The 20,643-nt window shown below is 28.9% G+C and overlaps 2 protein-coding genes across 4 annotated transcripts in view; both read left to right on the top strand.

Moving 5' to 3' along the window:
* The window catches only part of LOC100199204 (fibroblast growth factor receptor 3), a 170,052-nt gene that overhangs the window by 91,213 nt on the left and 58,196 nt on the right, over window positions 1-20,643 (top strand). For all 3 annotated transcript variants that reach the window (XM_065806068.1, XM_065806071.1, XM_065806069.1), the window contains exons 15-16: window positions 1,100-1,135; window positions 11,483-11,971. In XM_065806068.1, coding sequence (XP_065662140.1) covers window positions 1,100-1,135; window positions 11,483-11,971 — 525 coding nt within the window. The remainder of the gene's footprint in view (window positions 1-1,099; window positions 1,136-11,482; window positions 11,972-20,643) is intronic.
* On the top strand, window positions 17,482-19,439 carry LOC136084872 (uncharacterized). Its single transcript, XM_065806067.1, has 2 exons — window positions 17,482-17,753; window positions 17,915-19,439. The coding sequence occupies exons 1-2, from the start codon at window positions 17,483-17,485 to the stop codon at window positions 19,129-19,131; spliced, it is 1,488 nt and encodes a 495-aa protein (XP_065662139.1). The 5' UTR covers window position 17,482; the 3' UTR covers window positions 19,132-19,439.

Here is a 20,643-nt window from a genome sequence, read left to right as displayed (position 1 = left end):
ATGTTTTAAAATTGCCTTAACTACTTATTTTTAAAATAAATCTGTTGTGAGGTACAGAATCAAATGCTTTGTTGAAACCAAGATAGATGTCATCGATAAACTGGTGAGATACTATGGAAGGGGAAATAAAATCAAAAGTCTCTAACAGATTAGTTACCAATGATTTATGATAAAGGAAGCCATGTTGATTTAAAGAGAGCATTTTATTATCATTAATGTGCTTGAAAAAATTTTTTCATTACAAGTTTTTCAAAGATTTTATATGCAACAGAGGTTAGCGAAATAGGTCTATAGTTTTTAGCAAGTAAGTTATCTCCTTTTTTTTACAGGCCGGACTAATATTTTTTAATGTCAAGCAGGTTTTTTTGCTTGGATAAGATATTTAATATATGGGGTCAATTTTTTAAATGTGAGGTTAAGGATCATCCCTTTTTTTGTTTTATTAATCTTGGGAATAAAATATTAGCCAACAGTGGGAAAATTAGTATATTGAACATTTGATCCACAGTTTTATGTAGAAATAAAAAATACCAGTCAATTAATGCAATAAAGTTTTGACACACATAAAGGATTGAGATTCACTTTTGGAAAACGATTCTGAAACTAAGAATCTCCAAGTGATACTAAAATGACCCTTAATGTTATTACCTAGTATAGTACTAGGAAGAAGTTTAAAATACTATTACTGTCTGGAAAGTAGAAAATGTGATATGTTGTGTAAAGAGGCTGTTTTGGTAAATATTTCAGAAATCATACTCGGTAGGATTGTTTAGTTTAAAAGATTTAATACCATATTTAAACCAGTTTTTTATTCTGAAGGTTCAACAATCAAACAGTCATCGTAGGGCTTTTTAATTGTATGAAGCTATAAACTAGTGTGGAGGATTCAGCAATATATTCAGCATATAAGCTAAAGACTTAATTTTTTTATATTTGTATTTACAAACAAAGTAATGCCAAATTCAGTATTCTAATTATTAAAATTCAATGTAAAGTAAATTTTAGGCACACTCTACCACATTTTTATATAAATTATGTTGTAATATAATTTGATAATACTACCAATTAAAGTTATAATAATAATATAAATGGTTTTTAGATGGAAGCACACTACCGATTATTGTTCTTCCTACAGGTATTTTTACTTTTATTAAATATTATTTTGTAATTTAAAATACAAATAATGTATATACATACATAAATATATATATATATATATATATATATATATATATATATATATATATATATATATATATATATATATATATATATAAGGGTGTCCAAGAAAAAAAATTTCAATTTAATAATGTGCACGATGTCAATCCTCCTTATTTGGTCCCAGTAGACTACTATAAAAATATCCATGCTGAAAGTCACTGTTTAGCTGAAGAAGGTGTTTTAGAAAAAATTTGCATATAAACTTTAATGAGTTTTTTTTTACATTTATTTATTGAAATTCCAGTAGTATTCAATATTTTTATAAAAAATTTAAATTAACTTAAAGTTAATCATCCAATTCATTAATTCTGACTGCTATTTATTATTACTGCAACTTTGAAAAAGTTTTATAGTTATTTTATTCTTTATTATAATTGTTTTAAAATGTTTCAACCTGGCTTATTAACTTGAAAATGTCTTCCATGTGTATAGGAAAAAAAACATTGGCTTTGTCTAAAAACTCTTGAGTATGTTGGCTCATGGTTTCTTTGCTCATCTCTAGGGTTCTCATCTTTACAACGTTGATATACTGGGTATACAGAGCAATGATTCTATTCTTAAATTAAAAAGTTACAACATTTTAAAATATAGCATAAAAACTTATATTGAATTATATTTCACAGATAAATATGATTCACAGAATACTTAATTTTTATGAGATTTTTGCTAGGGAAAATTGCTCTAGGATATTTAGTAACTTACTTAATTGACCTTTCACTGACAAAATTTTCATCAAAGCCTGCCTTGTTTCAAATGCTAATCGGCTCTCTTATGATGCACACATTTGATATTTCGTTTCTGCTATCAGCATAACACATACCACCTCTGCATTTAAGTTTGCCTGTACTCTCCAAAGGACATCCAATTTTAGATGGCAATGTTTGAATTGCAGTTGCATGACTCTGCAATTCACCCTCTCCAGATATTTTTTCCAAATACACTTTCGCACAAAAAGTCTATTTGGAAAAAATATCTGGAGAGGGTACCCCAACAGATAAAGAAGTCTTTTACCACTAGCTTTGTAATATTAAACAACAGAATTGATTACAAAATATACAATGTTTTATATATATTTTACATATATACAAAAATTACAAAATTAAATTTATATTACTCAAATTAGAATTAATTTGGGATGTTGACTTTTTGGTATCTCCAGTTTCCTGTATAAAAAACAGATGAATTTTGGTTTGAAAGTAGCTGAAATTTCATTGATTTTATCTAATTTTTAAAAAAGGTCACCCACCATGACCCTTGATTACACACTCCCATTTATCAGGGAATTTTTTTTCTTCAAAAGTATATCAACCTGGGTCTCAAAAGGACCAGAATTTCATAGAGATTTTAGAAATAATAATGGTTTTAAATATAAATTAATTGTTTAAATTTTATATACAAAAAAACATAAATTTTTAACAAAAATTGAAAAGATCGTTGTTTATGACATTTTGTTTGCAATATTTTTTAAAATAAAATTTCAGTAGAAAAGATTATTATGAATTTTGAAATCACTATAAAATTCTGGTTCTTTTAAGACTCAGGTTGATATACTTTAGAAGAAAAAAAATTCAATGATATATGGGAGCCAGTGTGTAATCAAGGGTCATGGTGGGTGACTTTTTCCAAAAATTAAATAAAACTTTTTCAGTTGCTTTCAATCCAAAGAATTTTAAGTTAGTTTCAAACCAAGTTCATCTGTTTTTTATACAGGAAACTAGAGATACCACAAATTTACCAAAAAGTCAACATCAATATATATATTAGGCTTATCCTAAAGTGTTATTTTTGAAGTGTGAAAGTTTCATGGTCTGAACCCTTAGTTATGTTCCAATATATAAAAAAATAATTCAGGCCAAATATGAGCAGGATCAATATTTAGAGGTGGCTTAACAAAATTTTAGTTTTGTGAGAATATTGGGATATGAAAATTTTGCGAAAGAACCCAAGTGACAAAATGTTGAATTATTTTTGTTTTGATAAATAAACGTTTTAATATTTTGTTGTAAATTATAAAATTTATTGTTAGCACCTTACAAAATTATTTAAAAATCTTGTACAAGTTCTTTGCAGTTATTTTGTATCTTCTACTAGTGCTTAAATCAACATTTTAGTAATAACAATTTTTTTCATATTTTAAAACTACTAAAGAGTTCACATTTGTGAGAACATATTTAAAAGGTGAATATGTAAAATTTATTTTCTAGATTAGGAATTTGTAATTTTATATGTTGTGTAAAATGTAAAAATATTTTATTGCATTCTTTGCACTGTTGTAATAAAGTATAAGAACTAAGAATGAGGAAAACTGTAATGTAATAGTATTCTTTATTTTGTTTTATTAACCACTACTACAACTACTACTCAATCCTATATGATGTTTTCCAAATACAATTGGGTTAGGTCTTTCTCTTTAAAGGAAAGTAATCCCTTAAGATACCCGGAATACCCGAATACCCTGCCTGCAAACCTTGTTTTGAGGAAAATGTTACCCTAATTAACCCCAAGTACATGGGGCAAGCCCTGTTGGAGACTACTTACCAGTACTAATTTGTAGATACTGGTGAATCAGAGGTACAGGCAGTACATAATTCTTTACAAAAATAGGAGCTGGAAGAAATAGTCTGTGGTATGTGTTTCAATACAACCAGCTCCAACAATGGTCGATTGTGTGGTGCTTGCATCCTTCTTGAACTACTACTGCGACCTCTACTCCACCTTGGCTGTTGCCATCACATCCTGGAACTCATATTGGCTGTTGCTTTTGGTGTATGTATGGGACCTTTGATATTGTAGATGGCAAAAGCCATCTACAGCATCAAAGCTGATAGAATCAAAGCTGAAAGATTAGAATTGACCAGTAATGGAGCTGGTTATATTGAAATACATACCACAAAATATTTCTTCCAGCTACCATTTTGGTATCTATAAGAGGATTTGATTCTCTTTTGTCTTCAATCCTGAGGTGGATTTCAACACAAAGTGTCGTATAGTTAAAGGATCCTCAGAGAAAGAATTGAAACCCTTTAAATATGTCTAGGTGGATTTGGCTACAGTACAACACAAAACTTTTGATTCCTGATTTGTTTCCAAGAAGAGTAATAATATATTTGCTATATATCTGGGCAAGCCAGATATATTCCCAGCTGAAGATCCAGAAATATGGAACGGCCAAGATGACTTCAAGGCTGCTGAGACAGTTGCAAAATTACCTACAAGTTTTCTATGATTTTCAACGACTTATATTATTTCGTTTCGTACTTCCTCATCCTAAAATTAGCCAAACATTCTGTATAAAACATCTGAATAATATTTTAAATACTTTTTTAAAATACCTTTGTCTCACCTTTGTGAGTATCTGAAGATAATCCGAACATAACTTGATTCCTCGCTCTGCAACATTGTTTGTAACCTTGACTGTTTTAATAAAATGTTTCAGCTTTGAAAAGTTTCCAATTTCCTCCCATTCTGAAGGAGGAAGTTTGAGCCATTTACTGTTATTGTTTAAGTTATGAAAGAGCAACCAAGATCTTTTCCCAATTTATGACAATATCTCTGAGTTCTTGTGAATAGATGGAAGATTAGGTTTTCCAGAGTTGATAGCAAGTGGCTTTCCCGCATTTATCATTTTTAACGCAATATTAGCCTTTTCTTTAGCAGAAACCTTATTAGAAAAAAGACTGAAGACTGACACCTCCTCAGTTAGATACCATAAGTGCCTGTTAAGAACATCTTGAGCTTTCTGAACTGCATTAGAGAAGCCTGAGATCTGTCCAAAACGCCTAAATCATTGTATAAATGAATATTGTTAATTGGTGCATCAGAGCTTTAACACATAAAACTGAGCTGAAAGTCAAAAAGATTTTTAACTTTGCTACATCAGAATCGAGTAAATCTTCTTTAAAAATGAACATCTTTGGTGCATATAACAAGTTGGACATCCATCTGGCATGATGATTTGCCCCACAGATTTTCCAGATTTTAGGTTCTGGTCTGCCTAAAAGATAAAGTGCTAACTCTGCAGCTTCTTTATAATCACCTCGGCGATGCTTACATTTTACTTGTTTCTCAAAGAACACATGAGTTTCATCTGCTTTCGTTTTAAGGAGAGAATTTTCAAGATCTAGAAACCTGTTTAGTTTTTTTAGTGGAACCTTCTCTGCGAAAATCCATTATTGTTAAAAATCTTTGAAATCTATATTATAATTAGCTTTTTTTTCTTTTTTAAATAAGGAGTTCCAAAATGCTCCCAAGATCAATTCTAAAATGTGATGGTGACAAGTCAGCCAAAGAAGAGTTTTCATTGATTTACAATCCTCTAAAAGAGTTGCAGCCCCATTTTTAACTCCTGTATTACATGCAGTCGTATCAAAAACCTGGGCAACAATGTTTGCTTTGAGATCTTTCTCTAAGTCTTCCAAGATTCCTTTGCAAATAGAAAGTCCTGTACCAGACTGTATAGGTTTTATTGATAATATTTTTCCTTTAACGCAATTAGGAAAACCACTGACCAAAACAGTTAAATACTCAAACCTTTGCCCTGATATTTGCTTTAAAAGTTTTCCGTTCCAATGAAGTGTCAAATAATTTGATTTAATCTTATTTTGAAATTCTGTTATTATTTTCCTTCCCATTACTTGCCTATTTAGCTTTCTTGATCTTCTTATAGTATTTATTGAAAGGCTAACATTGTCAGGTTTAATACCGCCTGTATAAAATTAAAAAATATATATTTCTTTTTAAATTTGTATACAATAATCTTGTTTATTTATTAATAAAAAACGAACCCAAAACTAGAATTGCAGAAGTATTAATCATCAGCTGATGATTTGATCACTTAGTTCTATCTGAAGTTGCTGTTATCATTGGGTGAGAAATGAAGTTTTTTGCAAAACCAGTGTGATATTATCTGATCTGGTATCTTTTTTTTCTCCTTGCTGCTTTTTAGAAATATTAAACTCAGGATCACTTTAAGGAGATGCAGAAACCATAGAATGACTAGATTTAGTGACATGAGAATATTCATCTGAGTCACTACTATAACCAAACAACTTAACAATTTCTTCATCATCTATTTTTCTACTTTTTTCTTTTTCAGTTGCCACCTGTTTCTTTTTGATTCTTTCTTTTTTCCTTCTAACACTAGAATGTAGCAAATTATCTTTTACACCAATTCCTCCAGTTTTTATTCCATTTTTAAGAGTTGTAAACCAGGCAATATCTTTATCAGCATCCTTAGCTGATGTGGTTTTTCTAATGTCATCTTTCCAACTAGGAGAACTAATATCAAAAATGTCATCTAATGATTCAATAAAGTTTTTTTCAAGTAAACTCTTCTTATTAGAAATCCTATTTTTAGATTTTGCAAGCAACCACCATGTAGCCTTAAAATATTGTCATGTCAATCATCATGTAGCCTTAAGATATTGTCAATACTGTACTTGTCTTGTTTATAAGGAATGCCAGCCTTATCCCAAAAGAGCTTGACTGATTTAATAGTAAGCAATGCACCTAACTTAGATTTTGAAATGTTGCTTTGAGTGTGCAATGCCTCTCTAACTTTAGTAAACTCTTCATAAAAGCTATCAATAATTTGCAAGTGATACCTTGAAATGGATAATGCAAATAATTTAAAACTTTAAATAATCTTTTAAAAACATAAAGTTATAACGTCAGTCTTAATATAGTATTAAGCCTAACCTGAAAAATTTATAAACATTTCTGGTAGTGGGCAAACAGCTTGTTTTTAAATCTTCTAACAGATATCCAAACAATCATATTTTGTTAGTTGACTTCAATACTTTTAAGTATTTCTTTTTTACTGACTTTTTTAATTTGGTTGGTTCAATGTCATTTTTCTTTGGTTTAATTAGTGACATTTTCTTTATCTTATTTATTTTTGAATTACATAAACTGGAATTGAAAACAAGATAAGCATATAGTATTAACCACTTAATTATCTTAATTATATAGACAATAACCTGGTTGATTATAATTAGTCAGTACGTATGTAAGTACGCATCTAGGCCTACAATTTGTAAAAAAATAAACATAAGATAAACATAATGAGTTTTAACTTAAATTACACATTTTTTTGAACGCAATTCAACAAATACCGCAACTCTTACAGGTGCCTATTTATTGTATGAAATCCACTAAATAAAGTTATTGTGTTGTAAAATAAAAATCTATAAATATCAGAACAAAAGATTTTTGTTTTGTTTTGTTTTACAAGAAAAGGATTAAAATATGAATATCTTATTAGAAAGATACTCAGGCATCTTTGTTAAACTCTTAGTACTTTTTGCAGAAGCAAAATTAAGTCTGATTTAAAGATTTCGCATTATAAAAAACAGCCCATATTCTGTTTGTTTACAAAAAAAGCTAATATTTGTTTGTATTTAACCAAATAAATTAAATAACGGAACAGATATAATGGAGGATTTGTGTTTTTCGTTTAGAGTATTATGTTAAACAAATTTACATTAAAAACGAAATGCAGCAGTACTTAGAGATGTGCTACAAGAATATTTTCATAACAAAAAATGTTTTTTAGAGTAAAAGGAACAATATTCGATCCAGCTAGTTGCAGAATTACCTATTTTTAAAATTTGTTTGATATTGTGGCCACCCCTAATATATATATATATATATATATATATATATATATATATATATATATATATATATATATATATATATATATATATATATTTATATATATATATATATATATATATATATATATATATATATATATATATATATATATATATATATATATATATATATATATATATACAATACCTACTCAAATATTAGACTCAAAAAAGAAATAACCAAATTTCATTAGTTTTTCTTTAATAAGCAGCAATTATTGCTGTTTACTAATTGTCATTAATATGTAATTTAACTTCTTGTCATTTAGTTTTTGCTTTGGGTTAGGAAAATTTATAAAATATATATAAACTTTCAAATAATACTTTCAACTTTATAAAAGGTATGGTAAATTTTAAAAATATAAAATTAAAATCTTTCTGCTAATTTGTCTGTCATACCTCAAACTATACTTTTTTAGGGACCCACATTATTTTAGACTGTCTTTACAACTTAAATAATGAAATTTCAGTTGTTTTAAAGTTTTTTATTTTAATCTTGCAGTCATATAATAGCTTACTTAATGTTTTTTTAACATTAATAATGGGTTTACCTAGTGATGTTTCCCCTCATAAATTAGCTAAAAGTAGCTGTTCTTCTGCAAGAAACAAAGTACAGCCAAAAAAATATTGCTAAAATTGTCAAAGTTTTGCAGGCTACATAAGAAGAACAAATTCTAAACGTAAAATGGTAGTCAAATTAAATGCACAGAGAACAGGTTGCTTTGACTTAAAAAGAATTACAAATGATAGAGATGACAGAAAAATCAAAAAAGTTATTGAACAAAATCCTAAGATGCCAGTAATAAAACAGAAAAGCATTTTGAAAAACCAAGGAATAAAAGTTTCACTTGGATCTTTAAGAAGGAGAAGTAAAGAGCTAGGATTCAAGTGTAGAAAGCCACTGACAAAGCTGAAACTTGATGTAATGATTAAATTGCATGGGCTAAGAAACACTCTTCTTTTTTTAAGATGACTGGAATAATGTAAATTTTTTATTTCTTTTCTCCTGAAACATAAACAATTAATATTTTAACATTACAAGTTTTTAAAAGACGTTTTTGCATTATTATCTTACCCCAATATTTGAAATATTGTTTAACAACAATATTTATTGCTTTATTCAGGTCGTATTCAGTGATGAATCTACCTTTGAGACTTTTAGAATGCAAAGCCACATTTGTCCACTGCAGACCAAGAGAACAACATAAGTTAAAATGCATTTTAAACACTGTAAAGCACAGCAGATATGAAATTGATTTCCTTATGGTGAAAAAATAGATTTATGCAAGACCTTTTTTGCTGAAGAGAGTACCTAGCTATTTGATTGGCCTAGAAATTCTCCAGATATGAACCCTATTAAAAATCTGTGGGAGCTTGCCAAATGCATAGTCAGTGCTGACATTACAACAAGTAGACAGAAACTCACAGAATGACTGATTGAAGTATGGCATCAAGATCCAGGTGTTAAGCACTGCACTCAAAGTGCATAAATCTTTTTCCATATATATCCAGAATTCTGGATATTTTCTCAACTTTTGGTTTTTCTTGTTTTGCAAAAAGTCTTATAAATACAAGTTTAAATATTTTGGCAATATATATGTTTTTAAACTTTATAAGTCATTATATAAAATACATTTACATAAATAAATTGGGAAAGCCATTAGTTTAAAGTTAAATTAAGTCAAAAATTAGGAAAATAAATTCTGGATTTTTTTTATGTGACATTGATAGTTTCTGATAAATAGTATGTCAAGGTGTATCAATCCTCTTTTAGAGTAGAAAGGACTTACTAAGTATTAAGTTTCATAATATGCTTTCTATCTAATATCTATCAATATATAGATTATATAACAAATAAAAATAAGTTGTGAATACTTGTAGTGAGTTTTGGACACACCAAAAAGATGAACAGATAAAATTTGAGTTTGAGTCTAATAATATGAGTAAGTACTGTATTTATATATATATATTATTTGTATATATATATATATATATGTTATTTGTATATATATATATATATATATATATATATATATATATATATATATATATATATATATATATATATATATATATATATATGTACGCAGGAAAATAAGTTCTATAGGTTTTCTATAAACTTTTGAAACATATGACCTGTAGAAATTCTATAAAATTCTATAAAGTTTCTATAGAATCTCTGTTAATTTTTATAGAAATTCCTATAGAGCTTTTTTTCCTGGTTATATATATGTATATGTGTGTTTCTTTAAAAAACAATAAAACTTAATTAGTTTTCTCAAATATTATAATCATTTTTATATGAAGCACTACTAATTTTGCCAACATTAAATACAAAGGTTGGTTAAGAATTGTCTCTTGCCATAAACGGTCAACACTATTTGTTAGTATAGGTTGCGCAAAAAAAAAATTTTAGAAGAATAAATGACTTTGTTTTGACTTCATGTAGCAACTTTGCTAAATAATGAGTCATGCTAGAGTTTTGATTGACAATATAAGAGATAATAGTTTATTTGAGCAGCAACTATGGTAGCATTTAGGAACAAATTTTTATTCATAATGTCCCACTAAATCTTTTTAGGCCAGTTATTCTGTTTCTAATATTTCAAGATAATATTCCGAGATAATATTATAAGATAAAGAAAACAGATGGAAATCTTAGTTTTCTATATAAAGTTCAATACAACGTTTAATTCTATGAAACCAAATAATCTTAAAATTAATGTACCATTTTATTGTTGATGATGGTTGTATAATTTCTGCAATTTTTTTTAATCTGACTTACAAAGTTAAATAAATTTGATCAACTTAGTGAGTTAGATTAGTTTAAATTAGAAGATAAAAAAAGAAATTTCTGTTGCAAATGTGCTGCATTATTTTTCAAATAGTGTAGGAATAACTCATTATTGAGAGAAAGAATTATTGAAAGAATAGCTTTACTGTCAGAGCATAAGCTTTCTTGACTGGTGCTTCTTGACTTGATTTAAAGATTTTATTTGTAAGAATACTTTATTTAAACGTTTTTAGATAAGGTATACTTACAAATAAATAACTAAACAAATGTAACAAATTAACTTTTGTAAATATATAATTCTATGTTTCATTTTCTAAAATACTAAAGTTTTATGACATTGTCCAAAGTTTTTCTATGATATCAAACAAGTAGTTAATAAACAAATGAACTGTTTTGCAACATTATTTTTTTTTGTTGAAAATAACATTAAAGGTTTATCATTTTTCATCTAATAAAGTCGAAAATGTTTAAAAAAAATTTGAAGCTAAATTTTCTGAACTAATAATTTAACTTTAAAAACAATTTAAATGTCAAATCAGTAGTGCAACTTAAAAAAGTTGAATTTAAAATTAAACAGAAAAGATTAAAATATAAATTAAAATACAATAACAGTTAAAAAATAATTAAATAAGCAACACTATTCAAAAATTACAGAAAAATAAAATCTAAAAAAAAGGTTTACAAATGAAAGCTTTGGAATTGAAATGACATTTTCAAATGCCACATAAGCAACTATGGAGTAGCTTAAAATATTTTCTAGTGTTGGATGTATATATATACTAATAAATTTAGACATTTAATATATATTTAGATTTTGTTAACCAAAAAGAAGAGTTTAATCTTAATCAAGGCTCTTTAATTGGAACCCTTAATATTTTAAGGAAAGTGTACACTGTGTCTTTTAATGTGAAACCCAGAAATTATACAAAAGGCATGAAAAATGTCCTTCATTTAACATTGGGTAACGATTTTGCAGCTTATGGTGATAGAAATCCAGGTGTTTGGTTTCATAATGATGGGTCAGGAAAACTTGTTGTTTTTGCAGCTGTAAGTGGAAATGTTAGTTACTACATTGAAACTCCTCCTCTGGCATTAAATCAGTGGACTTTTGTTAAAATATTTCAAAGTTTTTCGGACAATAAGTATTGGTTTTCTGTTGATGTAAATGGAGTTAATATTCATAGAGCAGAAAATTCTGATGCTCGAGATTTTACAAACATAAAAGTGTATGCCTCAGATCTTTGGTATGATTCTCAAGATGGTTCTATCTCGGATCTTTTAGTTATTAATGGGAATGCTGGTAAGAATAATTTATATTAATTTGATCATCAATTTTTTTTTAATAACCTTATAAGATTTCATTTAAAAATAAAAATATAGTTCATAATCAAATTATAATTATTTATAACTGTATATGGCACTAACAATCTTACAAAAAGTTCTGTTATATGCTAGAAATTGAGTCAATAAGAATTTTGGTTATTTAATAGATTAGTCCTTTAACTATTTTGAATCTGTTGTCATTTTTTTATGCTAAAATTAAGGAATTTGTAGTTTTTCTATAAAAATACAGATTATGTTTAATATCTGACTTTATTGTATTGTTCATTTTAATTAAAGACCTTGAAATAAAATTCTTTTGAGTCCGCGTATGCATGTATGTATGTATACACATATATATGTCATATGAATTGCAATAATCATGCTTTTAAAAATGATTGGAGTTTATTATGCAACTATTGGCTTATTTTGAAAATAAATTTTTATTTTTCATTTTAGTTACGGGTGTAATGTTTTTCCTTTATAAACAGCTTTATGAAGTTGACCATATTGTTATAGTAATATTACTTGGTATTTCACCGGGCTTTAGGAGAAAAAAATCAGCTAAAATATGATATCTGTGTTTGAAAAGAAAAATCTTTTTTTCTTTTTTACTAATTTTATTATAACTTAGTATTATAATTGTATAATATTTATATTCACATTTATAATACTAAAACTATGCTTTACTAAAAACAAAAGAATTGTTGTAGTATAAAATATTATAATCAATAATTTGTTATCCATTTGAATAGTTAAATATATCTCAAACTCTAAGAAAAATCAGTGACTGTTACGCAAAAGAATAAACAATCACATTTTATAAGCTAAAAAAGTTGATTTAAATGTCAAACTTTTTTGTCTTTTTGTTCAATGTAATTTTCATAAGAATTTTAATTTTTCTAACCAATGTATCTATAATATATCTTAAAGTAGATAAAAAATATATAATATATCTTAAAGTAGATAAAAAACGATTTATATTTGAAGTGGTTTATGTTTCTGAAAATATCATACTTGCAGAGAGCTGAAAAAATTATACTTGCGAGAGCTGTAAATTACTCACAAAAATCACTTTAGGAGAGTGTGGGCAAGTGGGAGAGCTAAAGCTTTAAAGCTCTTTTTCTTCAAGGCCTGATAAGGTATTACTATATAATTTTTCTTGATGTATCTTTTAAATTAGATACAATTCTTCTTCATTTTTATTTGTTTCAGTTAAAATCCTCAAATAATGATCGTAGCTAAGATACGAGATCTCTATAAAGTTTTTTTTTTTATCAAATCACAATGTTTCTCATCTTTAACTGAAAGGTATTCCAAATCATATCACAAATATGGCATTAGCTTCTAAAAATAAGCAAAGAAGTCAAAAAAGAAAGTTGTCCACATGTACCTGATCAAATAATACAGCTCATTTATTCCCATATACAATCCTTGAAAGCCGGTACATGTTCTTACAGTAGTTCTTACAGCAATTCCGTTTTCAACTAAATAGCAAAGTTTTAACAAATAGCAAGCTTTCCTACTGACATTACTGACGTATTATTTGATTATTCAAAACTTGTCTTTAATAAACATGACTACAAATGATGTGTTTTATTTCAGGCAGTTATTTTACTAAATATAAGGGATACCTGATTTAGTGTGATATGTTCATGCTATCTTGTTATGAAGAAGTTGTGAAAATGCTGGCAAAATGATGCAACATTAATGTTACTCCACTGGTTAAATAAGCATTTTCCATAAGGCAATAAACCATATCAATTTTAAACAATGGATGTGCTGGACAAAATATAATTTTAAAATGATATGGTTTTGGTATGTGGTAGTGCATGGGTTATTAAAAATTGATTGCATAATTCTTATTTTACTTATAAGAGGCCATTCATACTTGCTAAATATTGTAAGAAAAATTTGTTTAGCAATAACAGAACAACAATCTTAGCAGATGTCTCTGATAACTGGAATAAAATTGTTCAAGAACTCCAAAACCTTTCATTTTTGAAAAACCAAAACAGGAGGGTTACTTTAATTTAAAAAAACAAACAGTGTTTCTGTAACAATTTGTAGCAATTTACCACATGGTTTGATTCTATTAAAGGGAGTTAGAAAAAAGGAAGTTATAAAACCTTTTAAATATTTACAAAGTCCTCAAATTATATGTGTCAGGTCAAATTATCCTGCTACTGGTAACATGTAACCCAGTACAATCTGTTGCATGTCCTGCTGCCTTGTAGGATTCGATCTTGGTTTGATCTCTCTAAAACTATTATCTCATTCTTTTTCATCATCTGAATCCTCCTATTGTCATACCTCTTACAGCCAACTCAAAGCTGACTGGGACTTTTTTCGTGATTAACTTTTTGATGGCTTAGGTAGAAATCTTTTGTCTTCCCTTGGGTAGAAATCTTTTGTCTTCCTGCTGACAAATGTGCTTTTTACATAACTTTGTGGATTCAGGCTTGCGTGGAATCTTTTATTCCCTCTCAATTCCAGGTCAAGCCTCATTCTTCTCCATGGTTTTCCTCACATTGTGCTGCTGCATTTGCCAAATGAAACCATTACTTCCATATCCATGAGCAAAACGATTCTCCAGAAAACAGACGTCTGTTTATTACTGCTAGAAACCATTGTAAAAATATTTTGTCTAACGCCAAAGCCCGCTGTTCTCAAGTCATGAAATCTTTTATTTCATCACAAAAATTAGGCTCTCATGACTTCTTGAGAATCTTAAATAGTATCAATAATAAGGGCAAATCTGTAATTCCACCTCTCTTATATGGTTTAGACTTTGTCACCTCACCTAAAGCTAATTATCACCTCACCTAAGCTGAATTGTTTGCTAAGAACTTTTCATCAAACCCATCTCTTGAATCCACTAGTTGTGTTCTACCTGATATAGCCATCTAACAGGTTGATTAATTGCTTGGCATTTGTATCACTCCAGCTTCTGTATCTAAAGTGATTTTCTGCTTGGACTCTTCTTCAGCTTGTGGCCCGGACAACATATCTGTCATAGTCTTGCAAAAGTGTTCTCTGGAGCTGTTGTCTATACTTTCAAAACTATTCAATAAGTGCTTATCAGAGTCTTGTTTTCCAGCCTGCTGGAAAGCAGCATCTTTTATCTCTATTTTCAAAAATTCTGGAGAATGATCTGTTTTGTCTAACTACCATCCCACTAGTCTTCTTCCTATCATAAGCAAGGTTTTTGAATCTTTAATTAATAAGCACTTAATCCCTCATTTTGAATGTAATAACATTCTTTTTGAATATCAATATGGATTTCAATTTTCTTTTTTACAGCTGATTTGCTAACACTAGTAACTGATTGACTCTATTGTGCAAAAGTGGAGAGGTTAAGGCCATTGCTCTTGAGATTTCTAAAGCTTTTAATAAAGTTTGGCTTGCTGGTTTTCTCTATTAGCTTTCTTCTTAAGGTGTATCTGGTAACATCTTCAAGATTATTGAATCCTTCCTTTTCAATCATAGTATAGAAGTTAAGTTTAAAAGTAAAAAATTAAGTAAGAAGTAAAAAAATTGCATAAATTTATGAAATTTTTTGAAAATGATTGTATGTATTGAAATTACTGTTACTCTATAAATTTTGCATTTTAATGACAATGTCTTTTGTTTAAAAAAAAGGCGAAAGAAAATAAACAATAAAAATTGCTAAAATTTTTACACTATGTTTGTTTTTACTTTTTTTTTTTAAACATTTTTTTAACTTGTCTCAAAGATCATTGACCGAATTAAATATAATCTCAAAAGGTCATTGACCGTATTACATTTAATCTCAAAAGATTATTGATCGTATATTATATATATATATATATATATATATATATATATATATATATATATATATATATATATATATATATATATATATATATATATATATATATATATATATATATATATATATATATATATATATATTAGGGTGGCCCTTTTTTTTGAAGTTTTAAAATATCATTGTCTGACCCCTCAGATGAGTTCCAATATATAAAAAAATAATTCAGGCCAAATATGAGCAGGATTGAACAATATTTAGAGGTGGCTCAACTAAGCTTTAGTTTTGTGAGAATACCAAAATCGGCGAAAAAAAATTTCAGGTTCTTTTCAATAAATGATTTTGAATATTAAATGAATAAATATATTTCTATCAATAATTTGAACTAGATATCATGTTTCAATAATGTACTAATCTAAAAAATAATTAAATATAAAATTATAATAAATATAAAGGTAATAACGCATAAAAAAATGTTCTTCAATATATCTAAATAAATAATTTATAATTTTCCTCAGTAATTTTATTAATTCATAATTTTCTTCAGTCATTTTTTTCAGTAAACAAAACTAAACATGTAATATAATTTAATATTAGCACCTATTGGGCATCTTATATAATATTTAAATAAATCTTGTGCTAGTTCTTTGTAGCCATCTTGTATTATAAATTTCTTCTTCTACTGTTGTTTGTTAATTAATCAAAATAAAATTTCTATTTAATAGTTATCAATAATCACAGATATTAGCAATCAGCAAAGGTTAGTATGTCAATTTAATTATAAAATATATTATGTTATATATATAATTATATGAGGGAGTCTGTATGACTGTAGATTTCGTTTTGTATTATTGCATGGCATGTCAATGGCATGTGTAATTTTGTAATTTGTTTATGCCAAAAATTGCATAGTTTAATATTATGTTATAATATTATGATGATTAGTATAAATCTGTTTGGCATTTTCAGATGGCATTGTGTTCACAAATTTATCTTGTTTGCCCTGCTGAAAGAATTGAAGGTAGTAAATTGCCATCAGGGAAGCAGGTTCTTGGTCACTTTCTACATCTCCACAATGTTTTGAAAGAGGATATTCGAAAGGCTGCAACCCACGCTATTGAGAAAGTTGAAGATTTCTGGTTTCGAGCTAAAATTCCAACCAGGCATCATCAAGATTCCATCAAAAAGCTTGAGCAATTATTCTTCGAGTGGAAAAGTCTAAAGAAAAGCAAGAGCCGCAAGACCGAGACTCAACAAACAAATGAAACCGCATTTTCAGCCGCAATAGAAGAACTGTTCGACATTGCACATGCTGACGCCATGGAGCTAATTGAGAATCAAGAAGATAAGGTCTTTCTGGAATCTCAAAGAAAAAAGGGACGATCTGGCTGCATGGGCGGAATCGATAAGGTTCTGCTTCAACAACAAAAAAAGCAGAATGAGAGAAAGCAGATATTGCAAAAGAGAGTACATCGATCTCAACTTGATAAAAACACCTTGTTAGATAAAGCTGTGTTGGAGAGCAGCAGCGCTGATTCAGAAGAAAGTCAGTCTGAACCTGAAGATGAGGATCCAGTTCTAAGCACAAGTACTGTTACTCCTTCTTCTTCATCACGAAAGCGAGGACGCCAAAGTGTTGTTTCACCACAGCTGGCATCTATGCTTGATAGAAATAAAATGAGCAACAGGGCTGCTATGATGGTCATCGTTAAGGCTTTGAGGGCTCTTGGACAAGACGCTGAATCACTCGCTTTGAATAGATCAACCATCCAACGACTCCGTCGGAAACACCGACAGCAAATTGCCTCCGGAATCATTCAACATTTCAAGCCAAATACTGCTCTTACAGTACACTGGGATGGCAAGCTGATGCAAGATCTGACTGGAACAGAGAAGGTGGATAGGTTGCCCATTCTTGTCACAACAATGGGGAAGACAAAGCTTTTGGATATTCCAAAGATTCCTGCAGGTAATACATAATGGTATAATATATAATGGTATAATATATATGCCTACTTTTATTTTAGTTAAATGTTTTTATAAATTTCGAAATCATTTATTATTATGAAATGTGAATGTGAAATCATGTCAGACAAACTTTAATAAAGACTACTATAAATTACTTTTTAGGCACTGGACAAGACAAGGCCAAAGCAGTCTATGATGCTATCCGAAAATGGGAGCTGGAAAACTTTGTCCATGGTATGTGTTTCAATACAACCTCTTCCAACACCGGTCGGCTGTCTGGCGCTTGCGTTCTTCTCGAACAGCTACTAGGGCGGCCTCTACTGCACTTTGGTTGTCGACATCACATCATGGAACTGGTATTGGCTGCTGCTTTTTGTGTCTGTATGGGACCCAGTAAAGCTCCGGAAATACTCGTTTTCAAACGATTTCAAGCACAGTGGTCATCCTTTGACCAGGAAAGTTATGAAGATGCCTTTTTGGATGATGTTGCCTCAGCTGAACTCTCCGAAGTCAAACATGTAATCATTGTTTTCTGTGAACAGCAGCTGCAAGATCATCAGCCACGAGATGACTATTGCGAGCTGCTCAAACTGATGCTCATCTTTTTAGGAAGAAAGCCTACAGATTGGAAGAATTTTCGAGCGCCTGGGTCAATGCATCAAGCTCGATGGATGGCGAAAGCCATTTACAGTATAAAGGTTTGGCTGTTTCGATCACAGTTTAAGCTGACCTTGCGAGAGCCTCGTGGCCTCCTACGTGTGAACATATTTCTTGCAAAGGTTTATATCACGTTCTGGTTTTTGGCGCCTCTGGCTTACAAAGCCGCTAGGAATGATCTACAACTTATTCAACAACTCCAGGCTTACCCTGATCAAGATATTGGTGCCGCAACATCACGCAAGCTTGTGGGCCATCTTTGGTACCTGTCAGAAGATTTGATCCTTTTCAGCCTCTTCGATCCAGAAGTGGATTTCACTACAAAGCGCGAAATTGTTAAAAGATCATTAGAACAGGAAGGAGAAGAAGTACCTTTGAAACGTGTCGTGGTGGACTTGGCGACAGTACAACAAAAGACGCTTCCTGATTTTGTCTCAAAAAGAAGCAGAAACCTGTTTTCTATTCTGGGCATGCCAGATGGATTCCTGGCCGAAGATCCTGAATCATGGAACAGGAGAGATGACTTCAAGGTTGCAGAGGCAATCGTGAAATCCCAGGCAGTAACAAACGACCATGCAGAACGAGGAGTTGCCTTGATCCAAGATGCAACAAAGTCTGGCCGATTTAAGAGCGAAGAACAGCTGCAATATGCTCTGCAGGTTATCGAACAGAACCGGGCAAACTTTCCGAATGTGAAAAAATCCACCTTACTTTACAATTAACTAGTTCAACTAAGTGAAGATGTGTAACTTTGTGTATTCTATTGTTTCTGTGTTTGTCTCTGTAATTAAGAACTGTTTTTAGTAGTTAGAATTAATTTTCTGTATGAAACTGATGGCAAAATGTGCTGAATTCTGTCACAGACATCAAAAATTCGTATATGAGAAAACTTTGACGGCGTTGAGCCACCTCTAAATATTAATATTTTTTTATGAAACTTTACACATAATTTTTTTGTATGAAATGGAACCATTTAAAATGGTCAGACTTAACATTGCTCTTATTTAATTTTTTATCATCATATAAGGGCCACCCTAATATATATATATATATATATATATATATATATATAGACATATATATATATATATATATATATATATATATATATATATATAGATATATATATATATATATATATATATATATATATATATATATTATAAATATTATTTTTCTACAACTAATATGTCAATAACAAATTCTTATATAGTTTTTTTTTTTAAGGAATACAAAAAATATACTGTAAAAGATTGTAAAAATTTTTAATTTTTTTTTTTTTAAAGGAATATATATATTATATTCCTGTTGTGTTATATTATAATATATATATATTATATATATATATATTATAATACAAAAAACATACTGTTAAAGATTGTAAAAAAAAAATAGACACACAAACTTTTTAATTAACTTCTGTTTGACTTTCTTGTTAACCCAACTGTTATTCATAATTATTTTATTCATTAAATGTTAGTTTGACAGTTTTACAAAAAAAACGTTGGATAAACTTACTTATGATGACCACTTTAGTCACATTTAAAGCCTTTTTAAATAATTTGATAAGACATAAAAGTAATTATACTCAGAAATATGTCAAAAAGCAGTAAGTGAAGCAACAAAGTGGCAAATATTAGGTATAAAGGCTAATAATAAGTATGAAGAAATAGCAAGAAATGTAAAAATTTTAGAGAATTGTGTCAGATATACTCTAAAGACATACACTCTTAAAACAACAGGTGGCATCAAATGCCATGCAGAATCAAGAAGGTTAAAAAAAAGTACTGAACATAAAAATACTCTTATGTTTCACAAGTAAGAGCCAATTCAATGCTATGTTATTGTAAACTTACCAACGCATTCAAAAAAACCATAAAAAATGTATTTTGTCAAATACAGTTAGAAACATTTTAGTAAGGAAACAAAATTGGTGTCTATGCAGCTGTTAGAAAACCTATGATGTCAGCCAGCAATCAGCTTACAAGAGTTAGGTGGCTTAAGAATAGAATTGGGTGGTGTTTGGAGAATTGGAAGCAAGTAATTTTAGTGATGAATGTAACTTTGAAGTAATAAATAGAAAAAATAAAGTTCTTGTTAAAAAATTTAAATCAGAAAAGTATTAACTGTAGTTGTAATAGTATTAAAGTTGTAATTGCTTTATTTGTAACCATTGTTGCAAAGTGGCTATGAGTGTTGCTTTTTGGGGTTGCTTTATTTTTAATAGAGCAATC

The sequence above is a fragment of the Hydra vulgaris genome, chromosome 09 (genome assembly GCF_038396675.1).
Source record: "Hydra vulgaris chromosome 09, alternate assembly HydraT2T_AEP".
Classification (NCBI taxonomy): domain Eukaryota; kingdom Metazoa; phylum Cnidaria; class Hydrozoa; order Anthoathecata; family Hydridae; genus Hydra; species Hydra vulgaris.
Note: the sequence above shows the minus strand (reverse complement) of the source record. Positions and strands in the feature narration are given on the sequence as shown.

What these genes read in the sequence shown, in the direction of transcription:
- LOC136084872 (XM_065806067.1), top strand. Translation starts at nt 17,483, where the DNA reads ATGGTCATCGTTAAGGCTTTGAGGGCTCTTGGACAAGACGCTGAATCA. An exon ending in TATTCCAAAGATTCCTGCAG is followed by an intron (nt 17,754 to 17,914) that starts GTAATACATAAT and finishes ATTACTTTTTAG; the next exon opens with GCACTGGACAAGACAAGGCC.